The sequence below is a fragment of the Muntiacus reevesi genome, chromosome 4 (assembly GCF_963930625.1).
Source record: "Muntiacus reevesi chromosome 4, mMunRee1.1, whole genome shotgun sequence".
Taxonomy (NCBI): Eukaryota; Metazoa; Chordata; class Mammalia; order Artiodactyla; family Cervidae; genus Muntiacus; species Muntiacus reevesi.
Window position 1 is genome coordinate 82,605,272 of NC_089252.1, and position 13,702 is coordinate 82,618,973.

The 13,702-nt window shown below is 39.6% G+C and overlaps 1 protein-coding gene across 1 annotated transcript in view; it reads right to left on the reverse strand.

Annotated features, from left to right (window-relative positions):
- Nucleotides 1–13,702, reverse strand: part of CNTN4 (contactin 4) — a 966,700-nt gene that overhangs the window by 164,810 nt on the left and 788,188 nt on the right. The window contains exons 11-12 of the mRNA XM_065935280.1: nucleotides 8,910–9,046; nucleotides 6,257–6,386 (exon numbers count right to left, since the gene is read on the reverse strand). Coding sequence (XP_065791352.1) covers nucleotides 6,257–6,386; nucleotides 8,910–9,046 — 267 coding nt within the window. The remainder of the gene's footprint in view (nucleotides 1–6,256; nucleotides 6,387–8,909; nucleotides 9,047–13,702) is intronic.

Sequence of the window (13,702 nt, forward strand, 5' to 3'; positions counted from 1 at the left end):
ATGGAGCAGCAGAGAAAATTTCAAGTTTGGCAGTTCAATAAGTATCCCCTAGTACCAACATGATCATCCACCTGAGTAGACACAAACATTAAACATGAATAGAAATATTTCATTAGAGAAGTTATCTTTATAAAATACTTAATGTGGCTTTTTAAATTATATTTTTTCGTAGAAGATTCAAATTTCCCTAAGATTATAAGACTTGGTTCGCTGTTCCAATTCCAGCACACCTTTCTATGACCCAGGGAATTGTGTGGTCGCTCAGGTCTGCCCACGGGTGTACATCACACAAGTGAACCTCATTTATGACAGAAGCTAACATAGGAGAAAAAGTCTGGAAACAGCTGCCTTGAGGAGTAATAATCTATTAACTGCAATAGGTCAGTCACAAACAAGGATGTACTATTTCTATTTGAAAGTACTCATCACCAGGCTACTCTAATATACTGACCTCAAGGTAAAAGTCTACAGCATTCGCCCACAAGGTGAGTAAATCACCCAGCACCTAGGTTAATTATTTAGCAGTTTCAATCCATTAAATATAGATATGTTACATATACATTAAATACCCAGACAGAACACATAAAATAAGACTAAGGGAAAAGCCTATTAAACATATGCTTCCTAACCATCTCTTATTCATGACCTTAAGGCTGTTGCCTGGCATGAAAGGGAATCTCCTCACTAGCACTGGAGGATGCTGATAATGGATCAATAGCTGCAACCAGCATATTTCTTTTCTTCCTTATACTGAAGTATCTTGTTTTCATTTTCTTTCTTGGTTCAATTCAACCTCCCTAAGAGTCTAATCAGGTAACAACTAATCTGTTATTCGATCCATAAGAGTCAAACTATTACCACCCAGCAAGAAACAAAGTGACTTGTGAAACACAATTGTATTAAAGCTTACTCAACCAATATTCACATATGTGTATTCTTAAATAATCAAATGTCTTCTCCTTCATTCATTTAATAAGAACTCTAGGGATTTACTCATTCAACACTTAACTGCCCTTTAATTCACTTGGAATATACTAGTGTGATTTTCTGGGGCAGGAAAAATGGGGTATTAAATAGAGAACTTCTAAGTTTGTTCAATATCTTCCAAAATTGGCCCTTAATTAATTTTTCCATCTTCTTCTTTCAAGTTTAAACTTTGCTGATATATTTTATGTATTTGAATTAAAATTTCTGGGAAACATTCAGGATTTTCTATGTTTTATATAACTTTTGTTCAGGTCTTTTCACTCTGCATTGTTCCTGGTTCTTTTTTCCCTTTTGCCTGTATAAATATAAATTATTTTTCAAGGTTCACCTGACTAGCTCAGTCCACTGGTCAAACTCTCTTTCCAGAATTTCTGGAAGACATACTATTTGTACCACTTGTTTGGAACTGAATCATTTACTGACATGCCTTACAGTTCTTACACTCAGTAAAGCTGAGATTAGGGAGGGGGGTTAAATAACTTCTCAGGCGTTTTCATCTTTTCTGATCTTGCTTACTGATCTCAAGGGAATTAAGAAAGGACTCAGACCAAGAATTCAAATGGAATTAGTTCTAACTGAAAATAACTTGAAATAAATCCCTGAATGTAAGCGTTGAATCAGTGATTATCACCTCAAAGGCCTTGAACCCTCGGTAGGAGGAAGAGAAAGGATCTGGTGAGGATCCTAGGATATGCATATCAGATAGATATATAGATACAGATATAAATTGGCCTTCCCAGGTGGTGCTAGTGGTAAAGAACCTGCCTGCCAATGCAAGAGACATAAGAGACACAGATTTGATCCCTGGGTCAGGAAGACCTCCTGGAGGAGGCAATGGAGACCCACTCCAGTATTCTTGCCTAGAGAATCTCATGGATAGGGCAGCCTGGCGGGCTACAGTCCACAGGACCGCGAAGAACTGGACATAACTGAAGTGACTCAGTGTGCACATGGATACAGATACGGATATCTGGGGATGGATGTACACACACACACACACACACACACACACACACACACACATCTTATTGTTGTTGCCGTTCAGTCGCTCAGTTGTGTCCAGCTCTTTGCAACCACACTGTTACGCTCCTCTCTGACTAAGTGCTCTAGATAAAAATCATTTAATAGTCTTTCTCACTTCAGGCTCTGCTTTTGAGACTGTAGTCATCCTCTGTCTTTACTCCTTGATTACATCCCGTGATTTCCAGTCCTTTGCTGCCATCAAAGTTTCTTATTTTAACAAAAGGACCTACAAAATCTTTTATAATTATAATGGCATCCCCAGACTTATAAACTGGACAGCTTTTGCCTGGAGGGTCTAAAGACAAAGTGATTCATTCCTGAGGCCACACACCCTCCATTGTAGCTGTTTGCTAACCAGTTGACACTATGTTTAACAAATAATACACTTCTTTCTGCATAACATTCTAGTGATCTACCTTTGTGATCTGTGCTCCACAACAGTCAGCTCCAACTACCAACAATCAGAGCCCACTTGGCCAGGGTGGGACCATTGTACTTGTTCTGGGAAGCTGGAATTATCGTTCTTAACATTTACAGTGGGGAAGGTATGTGTGTGGGGGTCATCCTTACAGTAGCCACACTGATGTTGACTCCAAGAGTACAGAATGCTCTGAGGCCTCTTTGAAAAAGACTGCAACCTCATGAATCCTAAAAAGTTCTTATCTTGATTGGGTGTTGGTTCAGGTAAAGAAGTTGGTGAGGACAACAGTTATGGAAGCAGCTCCTTTCTTTTTTACCTTGCATGGATGGACTAACATTCAGTTCAGGAGCATCCACTTAATCCATTTCAGATCCACATGCCAGGCAACAAGAAGTGCTCTGCAGAAGGGCAAGTCAGGACTCCGAATCTAGGCAAATTATCAGGACTTATGGAATCAGCTCTCTGTGTGTGTTGCTTTTCTCTTATTTATAACCTTTCTATTATGCTCCAAGAAGAACTGCTACTTAGAAGTTTAAGATAAATTCTGAAGTGAGAGTAAAGATTTTTCTATGAGAAAATGCAAGTTGATGGTCTGGAGTTTTTTTGTTTTTTTTTAATGCCTAGAGCTTTGTTAATTCACTTAACCACTGTTTTCAAAGATTTACTTCACTCATTAATTCATTTTTAAAAACAATCTCTCAACTCCTTCATCACTTAGTGCAGTCATTCATTCTTACATTCTTTCAATATTGATTGAGTGCATACTATGGCTTCAATATCGCATTAAGTCCTGACAATCAAATGAGTGAAACCAAGTATGGTCACGGACATCATGGGGAAGTTAAAAGTGCAGTGAGAGAAAAAGACAGAGAAATCACATTAGCAAATGTAAAGTGCAAATGCAGCATGATATCAAGGTGCATTAAAAGGCAGGATGAAAATTGTAACAGCAGGAGCTGACCTGGGCATAGATAGAGTCAGGCGTGACTTCCTGAAGAAAGCAAGATGGAGTTGGGAGAGGCAGCCTCAGTTCAGTTCAGTTTAGTTCAGTCACTCAGTCGTGTCTGACTCTTTGTGACCACATGGACTGCAGTATGCCAGGCTTCCCTGTCCATCACCAACTCCTGAAGCTTGCTCAAACTCGTGACCATCAAGTCTGTGATGCCATCCAGCCATCTCACCCTCTGTCATTCCCTTCTCTTCCTGCCTCTAGACCTGTCCCAGCAGCAGGGCCTTTTCCAATGACCAGTTCATCCCATCAAGTGGCCAAAGTATTAAGAGTTTCAGCTTCAGCATCAGTCCTTCCACTGAATATTCAGGACTGATTTCCTTTAAGATGGACTGGTTGGATCTCCTGGCAGTCCAGGGACTCTCAAGAGTCCTCTCCAACACCACAGTTCAAAAGCATCAATTCTTCGGCGCTCAGCTTTCTTTATAGTCCAACTCTCACAGCCGTACATGACTGCTGGAAAAACCATAGGTTTGACTAGATGGACCTTTGTTGGCAAAATAATGTCTCTCCTTTTTAATATGCTGTCTAGGTTGGTCATAACTTTTCTTCCAAGGAGCAAGCATCTTTTAATTTCATGCCCACAGTCAACCATTGTGATTTTGGAGCCCCCCCAAAATAACGTCTGTCACTATTTCCCCATCTATTTCCTATGATGTGATGGGACTGGATGCCATGATCTTAGTTTTCTGAATGTTGAACTTTAAGCCAACTTTTTCACTCTCCTCTTTCACTTTCATCAAGAAGCTCTTTAGTTCTTCACTTCCTGCCAAAAGGGGGTAGTGTCATCTGCATATCTGAGGTTATTGATATTTCTCCCAGCAATCTTGATTCCAGCTTGTGCTTCATCCAGTCTGGCATTTTACATGATGCACTCTGCATATAAGTTACATAAGCAGGGTGACAATATACAGCCTTGACGTACTCCTTTCCCAATTTAGAACCAGTCTGTTGTTCCATGTCCAGTTCTAACTGTTGCTTCCTGACCTGCATACAGATTTCTCAGGAGGCAGGACAGGTGGTCTGGTATTCCCATCTCTTTCAGAATTTTCCACAGTTTGTTGTGATTCACACAGTAAAAAGCTTTGGCGTAGTCAATAAAGCAAATGTTTTTTTGGAACTCTCTTCGTTTTTCAATGATCCAATGGATGTTGGCAGTTTGATCTTTGGTTCCTCTGCCTTTTCTAAATCTGGCTTGAACATCTGGAGGTTAACAGTTCATATACTGTTGAAGCCTGGTTTGGAGAATTTTGAGCATTACTTTACTAGTGTGTGAGATGAGTGCAATTGTATGGTACTTTGAAAATTCTTTGGCATTGCCTTACTTTGGGATTGGAATGAAACCTTTTCCAGCCCTGTGGCCACTTCTAAGTTTACCAAATTTTCTGGCATATTGAGTGAAGCCCTTTCATAGCATCATTTTTTAGGATTTGAAATAGTACAACTGGAATTCATTCACCTCCACTAGTTTTGTTCGTAATGATGCTTCCTATGGCCCACTTGAGTTCACATTCTAGGATGTCTGGCTCTAGGTGAGTGATCACACTATCAGTTATCTGGGTCATGAAGATCTTTTTTGTATACTTCTTCTGTGCACTGTTGCCACCTCTTTTTAATATCTTCTGCTTCTGTTAGATCCATACAATTTCTCTCCTTTATTATGCCCATCTTTGCATGAAATGTTTCCTCGGTATCTCTAATTTTCTTGACAAGATCTCTAGTCTTTCCAAATCTATTTTTTACTGTATTGCTTTGCACTGATCACTGAGGAAGGGTTTCTTATGTCTTCCTGCTATTCTTTGGAACTCTGCATTCAAATGGGTATATCTTTCCTTTTCTCCTTTGCCTTTAGCTTCTCTTATTTTCTCAGCTATTTGGAAGGCCTCCTCAGACAACTATTTTGCTTCATTGCATTTCTTTTTCTTGGGGATGGTTTTGATCACTGTGTCCTGTACAATGTCACGGATCTCCTTTCATAGATCTTCAGGTACTCTATCAGATCTAATCCCTTGAGTCTATTTGTCACTTCCACTGTAAGGAATTTGATTTAGGTAATACCTGAATGGCCGAGTGGTTTTCCCTACTTTCTTCAGTTTAATTCTGAATTTTGCAATAAGCAGTTCATGATCTGAGCCACAGTCAGCTCCTGGCCTTGTTTTTGCTGACTCTATAGAGCTTCTCCATCTTTGTCTGCAAAGAATGTAATCAATTCTGAGTTGGGAAGAAGTAAATGCAATGAAGAGGGGACAGAAAAGCATTTGAGGCAGAGGGAACGGTGTGGACCAGTGGACTGTGGAGGAAGAGAAGGTGAACAAGCAGCTCAGCGCTGCTGAAGAACAGAAGGAAAGGGGCACGTGTTGAAAGGTAGAGCTGGAGGGGCAGTCCATAGTGTATCGTCTGGAAAATTTAGATGTGAAAAAACAAAATCCACTCTGCCTGACATTCAAACAAACCTGTCCACCTAAGGCAGCTCTTCCTCTCTCCAAGCTCAAGTTTACACCCAACCAGAGAGAAAGCAACAGACACCAACACATTTCAGAAACTTTGCACAGTTAGAAGAGGGGTTGCTAGAGAATAAAAATGCATGCCAGGAGAACTGCATCACCCATTGCAAGCATCAGAAGAAGCTGATCTAGAAAGTGGTCTCCTCTTACTGCTTGTAGAATGCACTGCTTCTTTCTCAAGAGATATCTTCAGTCTAAAGATTTCTTCACCCTTTTTTTCTTGGATGGAATATTTATGCTTGGCAAAGCACATGTTAGTTTAGTGATTTCAAAAGCTTTTACTTTTTTATTCTTTCCAGTATAAAGACTCACCTATCACACTAAGCTCTGCGCTGGAAAAGATAACTCCATGTTTATTCTCTGCCACACACTGATACATGCCAGCATCTGAGAGGTTCACTATTGTTATGTTGAGTGTTCCTTGCTCGATATGAATTCTATCCTGTGAAAGAAAAGAGGAACACAAAACAATGACCTTCTACAACTGAGACCTTAAGGAATCTTTGCTACATGTTATATATCAAAGAGGCTTAATGGGAGGAAAATTGCCATCATATAAACAATTTACATAACATGAGCTATTTATCTGTCAACTAAACTTGTGGCGGGTCAGTTGCTAAATGAAACAACCCATACATCAGTTGGTAAATGGAATTTAAATTATAGGACTCTCTTGAGTTATCATTGATTTAATAGTGAAACCACCCAGATTAATATCCCCTCTAAACAGATGAACTTTAAATTTAAAATACTTTTTTTTTTTCACCCCAAGGCTTTGTGCTAACTGGGGGTGAGGAGTGGGAAATACGAGGAAATTTACTGTTTAGAGTAGTTAAAACACTCAAATTATGAGCAGGCAACACTTTGAGGGTTAAAAGGACTATACTCTTCTTGGATGAAGCAGAAATGCATATTTAATGTTGTTGAAGTTTACTAAGAATAAAGAATAAGTATTGATAATTTAATGTTCTGTTACTTGACTGCTGTTGGTGGCATGATCTAAGCTTAGGACACCAACTGGTAGCCAATCTGAAGACAGCAAAGTGAGTGTATCAAACAATAGATCATCCTCATTCATCAGTCTGAGGCTACATAACTTGAGGTGTCAATTTTTATAAGTACCCTAAAGGACCTCCTCTTCTCCAAGAGACCTGCCATTTAAAAAGTAAAATATTTTCTGTTTGCCCTAGGGTTGTGATTTAGCTGCCTGGCATCCATGACCCCTCACCTTAAATAGAGGAAGGAAAATGCCAGTTACCTGGGCACCTACACTCAAGTGATTTGAGGCTGGCCTTTAGAATTGAGAAAGTCACGGGATGAGCAGGAGCCCTGCAGTGACAGGAGGAGGTGTGGGTAGCACCGTGTGGACCAGGCTTGTTATATCTGCCTGTTTCTGTGGCTGTGAGGGCTATATCCTGACCAGTGCTCAGAGTGGTTGTTCTTGCCTCGGGGCTGATGAGGGAGAAAACCAGAGTACAAGAAACGGGCTCTCAAATTGGGGTCTGGGGAAAATGTCATATTTCAGCAAAAATTTGAATTCGGTGGGAAAATATATAAGGAAAATTAAACTGGACACAATTGTTCCTCATTCTAAGGTCCCCCCACCTCATTTATTTTTATAGGCATGATTCCTATCTCTTTGCGCCTTCTTGACAAGCTTATTCAGATTTCTTTGTTAGACTGCTCTACAGGTTAGTTACCATTCTAAAAAAAAAATTTTTTTTTTTTTGCATATGATTTGGAGTATTGGCATGCAGGCGTACTTTGAAAAGGAGTTATTTTTGTCTGTCTTTCCACCCATTTAACAGACTGGGTGGCCACCTCCACCTCATCTCCTGGGCTGTGTGCTTAGCTACTTAGTCATGTCCAACTCTTTGTGACCCCATGGACTGCAGTCCTCCAGGCTCCTCTGTCCATGAGATTTTCCAGGCAAGAATACTGGAGTTGCCATGGCCTTCTTCAGGGGAATCTTCCCAACCCAGTGAACAAACCCAGGTCTCCTGCATTCCAGGCAGATTCTTTACCAGCTGAGCCACCAGGGAAGCCCATGAATACTGCAGTGGGTACACTATCCCTTCTCCAGGGGAATCTTCCTGACCCAGGAATCAAACTGGGGTCTTCTGCAATGCAGATGGATTCTCTACCAGCTGAGCTATCAGGGAAGCGCCTCCCTGGGCTTGCTGGTCCAGAAATAACCAGACTCATGGCTTCTCTCAGGTCCCGGGATCTGCGAGGATGTTGAGGCTACTGCAGTTCCCGCCCAGAGCCAGTAGGAGGCGCAGCCTGTACCTTCTACGTCTCTCACATCACAGAGTCCTGTTAAGCCAGGCGGCAGTTTGGCTGCTTTTTCACTTAAGCCTTAGCTGCAGGGATACTGCAACCTGGTCTCCAAAGAGGATTTTTAACATCTGAGCTTTCAGCTACTACTGCGTGCTTCAGGGCCTACGGACTGGTGCCTCCCACTTTGCTCATCACTTTTAGTTGTTCTTTCACTTCTGTTCCTTTAAGAGATGCCAGTCTCGAGTTTGCACATGCCACTGCTACATGTCTGAGGCACAGTGAACATTGTGCTGTTCATTAGTCTTCCCAGACAGAAGACAATATAAAACCACACTGAAGGGGAGAACTGGGTGCTGAGAGTCTTACACACTCACCGGTACATGCAAACTTGTATCTTAGCACAATTACATGATCCGGACCTTTGGCATAACTCTCCAATTGTAAAGCCAGTGATGTTAATCTCTGAAGACCAAAGATCCGGTATGAATGTTAAACAAGGCTGAGCAACGCTGGAGAATTGGATTTATGTACAGTTTCTATCAACCACACTCACTTGTTCCACTATTAATGGCATTCTTTACATACAATTTTGGAAACAATCAGTCGTTTTTCTGTTTCCATAGCAACAAGACCACACGCCAGACTGAAGTTAATATTAAGACACAATTATCACTCATTTGCTTACCCGAGTTAACAGTGATTCTCCATTTTTCAGCCACCTGTATGTAGGCTTGGGCCTTCCATTGGCTTTACATTCCCAGAAGACGCTTTCTTCAATGGCCACATGGATGTCATTTATTTTTTGACTCCAACTCGGCTGAGCTACAGCAGTTCACAAAGCAAAGACGTACATTCAGTGCACGTTCCAACTCATGTGTGTTGATGCATGTCCCATGCAATCAAGGGACAGAAATGGGCTTATGATAAAATTAATTTTCCAGCGGTTATGCCAATTACAAATCTGTGGAGAAGTTCAGTGGGTACTTTTAGAATAAAATACCCCACCTCATGTCCAACTCTGAATGTACTGTTTTTGCAGCCTATCTGGCTGTTTTTTTCCCATCACTAAAGGCAAAATGAGCAAAACTATCATGAGTCATAGGGTAAAATTAACTGCTCCTCCTCCCAAATATCTATTCATTTTTTCCTTTTAATAAAAGGAATCTCCCACCACCACTCTTGTTACTTTAGGACGGGCTCATGTTTTCCTAGCTACGCACTGTACTTCCCAGATTTGTTTGCATCTAGAGGTAATTGGTAATTGGTATGAATGAGGTTCATACCAATGATATGTGGTATGTGTGTGGAAGTGATGAGGGCAACCTCCAGGTTACTGACTTAAAGATACCAGCCTTGGATTCTCACTTTTCTTTCTCACTGATTAGAAAATGACAAGTGAAATAGCCTTGGGCTCACAGATGAAGCTATGTAGGATGAAGATGCTGACCTTGAATGATCTTCTGGAATAAAGCAACCCCAGACCCACATGCCTATTTTTGGAGAGATATGCCATTATATTTCTGTGTGTCTCTCACACGCATCATAAAAATAATTTTTGTGACTCCTTTTTCCTTCAAGACTATCATCATTTTCTATTATTATCTTTTTTTCATGTTGATAGAAAACTTTCTATTAGCATATGGCCTTACAATTCCAAATCTCTGAATGAGCCCTGGTTTTCACAAACCTTCTTAAGCAACCGAGTCCTGCCCTGCCTAACACAGGAATTCAAGACTGCACTCAATGCCCACACTGCCCAATGCCATACTCCAGGGGTCCCCAACTCTCCGGGATCTAATGCCTGATGATTTGAGGGGGAGATGATATAATAGTAGAAATAAAGTGCATGATAAGTGTGATGCACTCAAATCATCCTGAAACCATCCTCCCACCCTGGACTGTGAAAAAATTGTCTTCCGTGAAACTCATCCTTGTTGCCAAAGAGGCTGGGGAATGCTGTACCACTCCCTTCTACCACCAAAACTGTGCCTCATTTCTCATGCTTCAAATAAAGTCCCATTTTCTCTCCTTGTTCCTAAGGGAAATAAAGACAATGCTAACCCACATTCCCTAAAAAGTCTTCATATATATCAAGCCTTCCCTAAAGCACAATTCATGCTATTGGTAAACTATAATGGCACACGTAATTCAGCAGAAAACCTTCAGCCCAAAGTGAAGAAGCAAAGTGTGGTCATTCTGGAATGTATCTTTGCACTGTGCACTTGCATAGGATAATGCCTACCAACTTGAACCCAATAGTTAGAACTGGTATTAGTATTTAATTAGAAGATGCTACTCAGTATTCTTAACAGATCTCTTAGAGGACTTGGCCTCAGTATCTTTATTCAATGAGGTTACCAATCATTCATAACTTAATTCAAAAGGAAATGACTAGTGCTGCGCTCAAGCTTATCTTCTCAACAATGAAAAAAAAAAAAAAAAGAAAGAAAAACTGGAAAAATAACTCACTTAACCAGCAGAGGTCCCTAGGTCTCTGAATAAATGTTACTTTCTCCTTTTATCCATCTATAAGCAAATCTAGTGTTTTTCAAAGAGCAAAACACAATTTTACAAATCTTCTACTGATGGGGATGATGCATTGTTTCAAAAGGCTGAAAGGGTCAGCTTTCAAAACAAGTTATAACATCAAGAAGCATTAACTTGAACTGCAGGGTTGTAACCTGTATCCTTGAAGGAGCTGCAAGTCTGCCATTGTTCTTTATCTTCCTGCTGCTTTGCAAAGGGAGCTCAGATGGTAGATAGTACCTTTCCAGTTCTCTGTCTGGAGAATTTGATGTGCAACACTGATGAGGCTAATGGCAGTTGTGTGCCTGATTTCACATGCAACCTGCTGAATATTTACCCCCCACAGGGTCTATGAAAACAAAGCAAACAAGAAAAACTATAGAAATCTGTGTGGAATATTAACAACGAAGCCAAACTTTTCAAAGAGAGTGAGGAAGAAAAAAAAAATGGAAGGGCAAATGTAACTTATGAAGCAATGTCAAGTTGAAGTTCAAAAAGGAAACATCAAAACCACATGCAGAGACAGAGATTTCAATGTCATAGATTTCCTGTAACTCTTGGGCTTATCCATGGCTTTCTTTCAAAAACACAGAAAGCTGGAAACACAACCTTGCAATCTCAAAGAGGATAGGAAGAAGAGAAGGGAAGGGAGGGCCTTGAGAGGATTTTGAAAAGCCCTTGCAAAGTTCTAACTAATTAAACCCTTCTGAGCGCTCATTCTGTCTCTTCGAAAAGGGTTACAGAGGTTAAGGTGCTCAACAAGAATGTTCACTGTTAGTGGTTTGTGCTGGTCAAGGTGACATCAACAGCAAATTCAGTCTTTGTGAGACATCACCAGATACTTTCCTTTTTTTTTTTTTTTAAAGTAAAATTAATTCTCAGAAACCAGATTTGAAGGACAAAAATCTACTCCTCCTGAAGTAAAATGAATTCATAGGAGCTAAATTTGAAATGATATAAACACATTCCTCTTGAAGTCAATATATGGACAGGGGCCCACAGAGATTGAGAATGAAATACTATATTATATATATGGCAAAGGATGAGATAATCTTTCTTTTAACATGCCAATTGCAGATCTACAGGGCAGAAACCCACACAGTGAAGGTTTCTCCTGCCACTCACTTAGACTGGATGAATCTAAGTGAGTGAGTTTCTTTGTAATAGAATAGTTTTGTACCTAATGGAAATTGCTCATATATCTACATATCTCTTTGGGTCACCGAGTTCAAAGTCTTTGAATAACAAATGGTCCACTTTAGTGCATAAGAGAAAATATTGTTTCCTTTAACTTTTTTTTTTTTTTTGGATAGTGTATGTGGGTCTGTGGTATTGATCACTTAATATCTAGGTTCTTTTGAAAACACCATGTCTGAAAAATAGTTCCATGGAAGGCTTGAACAGGTTGATTCAGCCCTATTATTTCAAAAAGAAGTTTATGTCTAAATGCTTTTTGGGCATTATATATATGTAGATCCCAAACACTAAACAGAATTAATCATATTCACATATTAAAACAGAACCATCTGTTTTGGCCATTCATATTCTTTCAAGGTTTGAATAGAAGAATCTCTCCTCTAAAGAGAATCTTTAGTCTTGTTCTCAAGATACAAATTCAAATACAAGGTTAAATGATTGTGTTTTACTTGACTCTTTGACATTGTTAGTCTCTTGCATAAATGAACAAGCTCTTCATTCCAATCTTTTGTTCAACAACTGCCAGAAATGACCTCAGTCGATGCATAATATAGCCACTGGGATCATGCAAGCATCTTGTCCAATAACAATTTATATTGCAGACAGATATAATTAGACTTTAGTGGTCAAACAGTTCTCAGAGATATCTGGCTCTCTGACTGTCCAAAACCAGAAATTTCTAATAGAAAGAAAAGCCATCAAGAGCCTTAGTCCTTAGGGAAAAAAAGAAAAGATAAAATGGGGGAAAATAATTTAACTTGCTATTAGAACAATTACCTGCAGCCATTCAAAATTATTTCTGGTTGCTTACACAGTCTTAGAGAAGATGAATCTATGTTAAGCTATACTCAAGAATATTAAGGGTCTTGGTATCAATTCTGTTTGGGACAATCAGGCAGACTCTTGCTTAAGTGCAAAATTATCACATCTGCTGTGTTCATTCTTTTGGTCATTCTATCCTTTAAGCCACTTTGTGAGACTGAATATTAGCTAGTGATCACACATACATAGCACATCTATGGGGAAATTAGTACACCATATTACATGATGCTTCCATATTCTGACACTAGATATCCTCCCATACCATTTGCAGGGTCATGAAGCCCACAGTTTTGTCTTTAGAGCCAAATCCCCATAGCCCACAAGGTCTCAACATACAGCCATAGAAGTAAATTGGAAAGGAAAGTAAAAAGAGCTCTTTTTGGCTCAGTAATCAGGTGATTATAAGTCACTTCCTTAGAAAAGAGGAAGTGAAAAAGTCAATTGTTCACCTGGATGTTTTCATTTATGACTTTGGTTGTGGAAAACAAGCAAATAAAGTATCTGAATGACTGATGGATTTTTTTCCTCTTTACCTATTTAGTGAAAACGTCCTACTGGCAAGACAAAGAACACAGAACAGGTCTAATGAGATCTCTGATTCTCACTCATTCTGTCATCTTGGGTAAGTTATTTTATGTCTCTGGGTCTTTATTTTAACTTTTTAAAAATCAAAGAGTTGGCTCCAACAGATCCTTCCAGCTCAAACATTATAGATTCATTGAAAAATAGTCTTGTTCACTGCTTGAATATTATATTCCCTATTTCCTCATGGTGGAAATGATTTTACTCTCTTAACACTCGTTACATCTAGGAGAAATTGTACAAAGGTATTAAATATCAGGAAATTTAGCTCATGCTTCATTTTTCTAAATGATGACTGTTATTCCATTGGTCTATTTGTGCAAAAAGGAATTCTACAGACATAATGAGGTG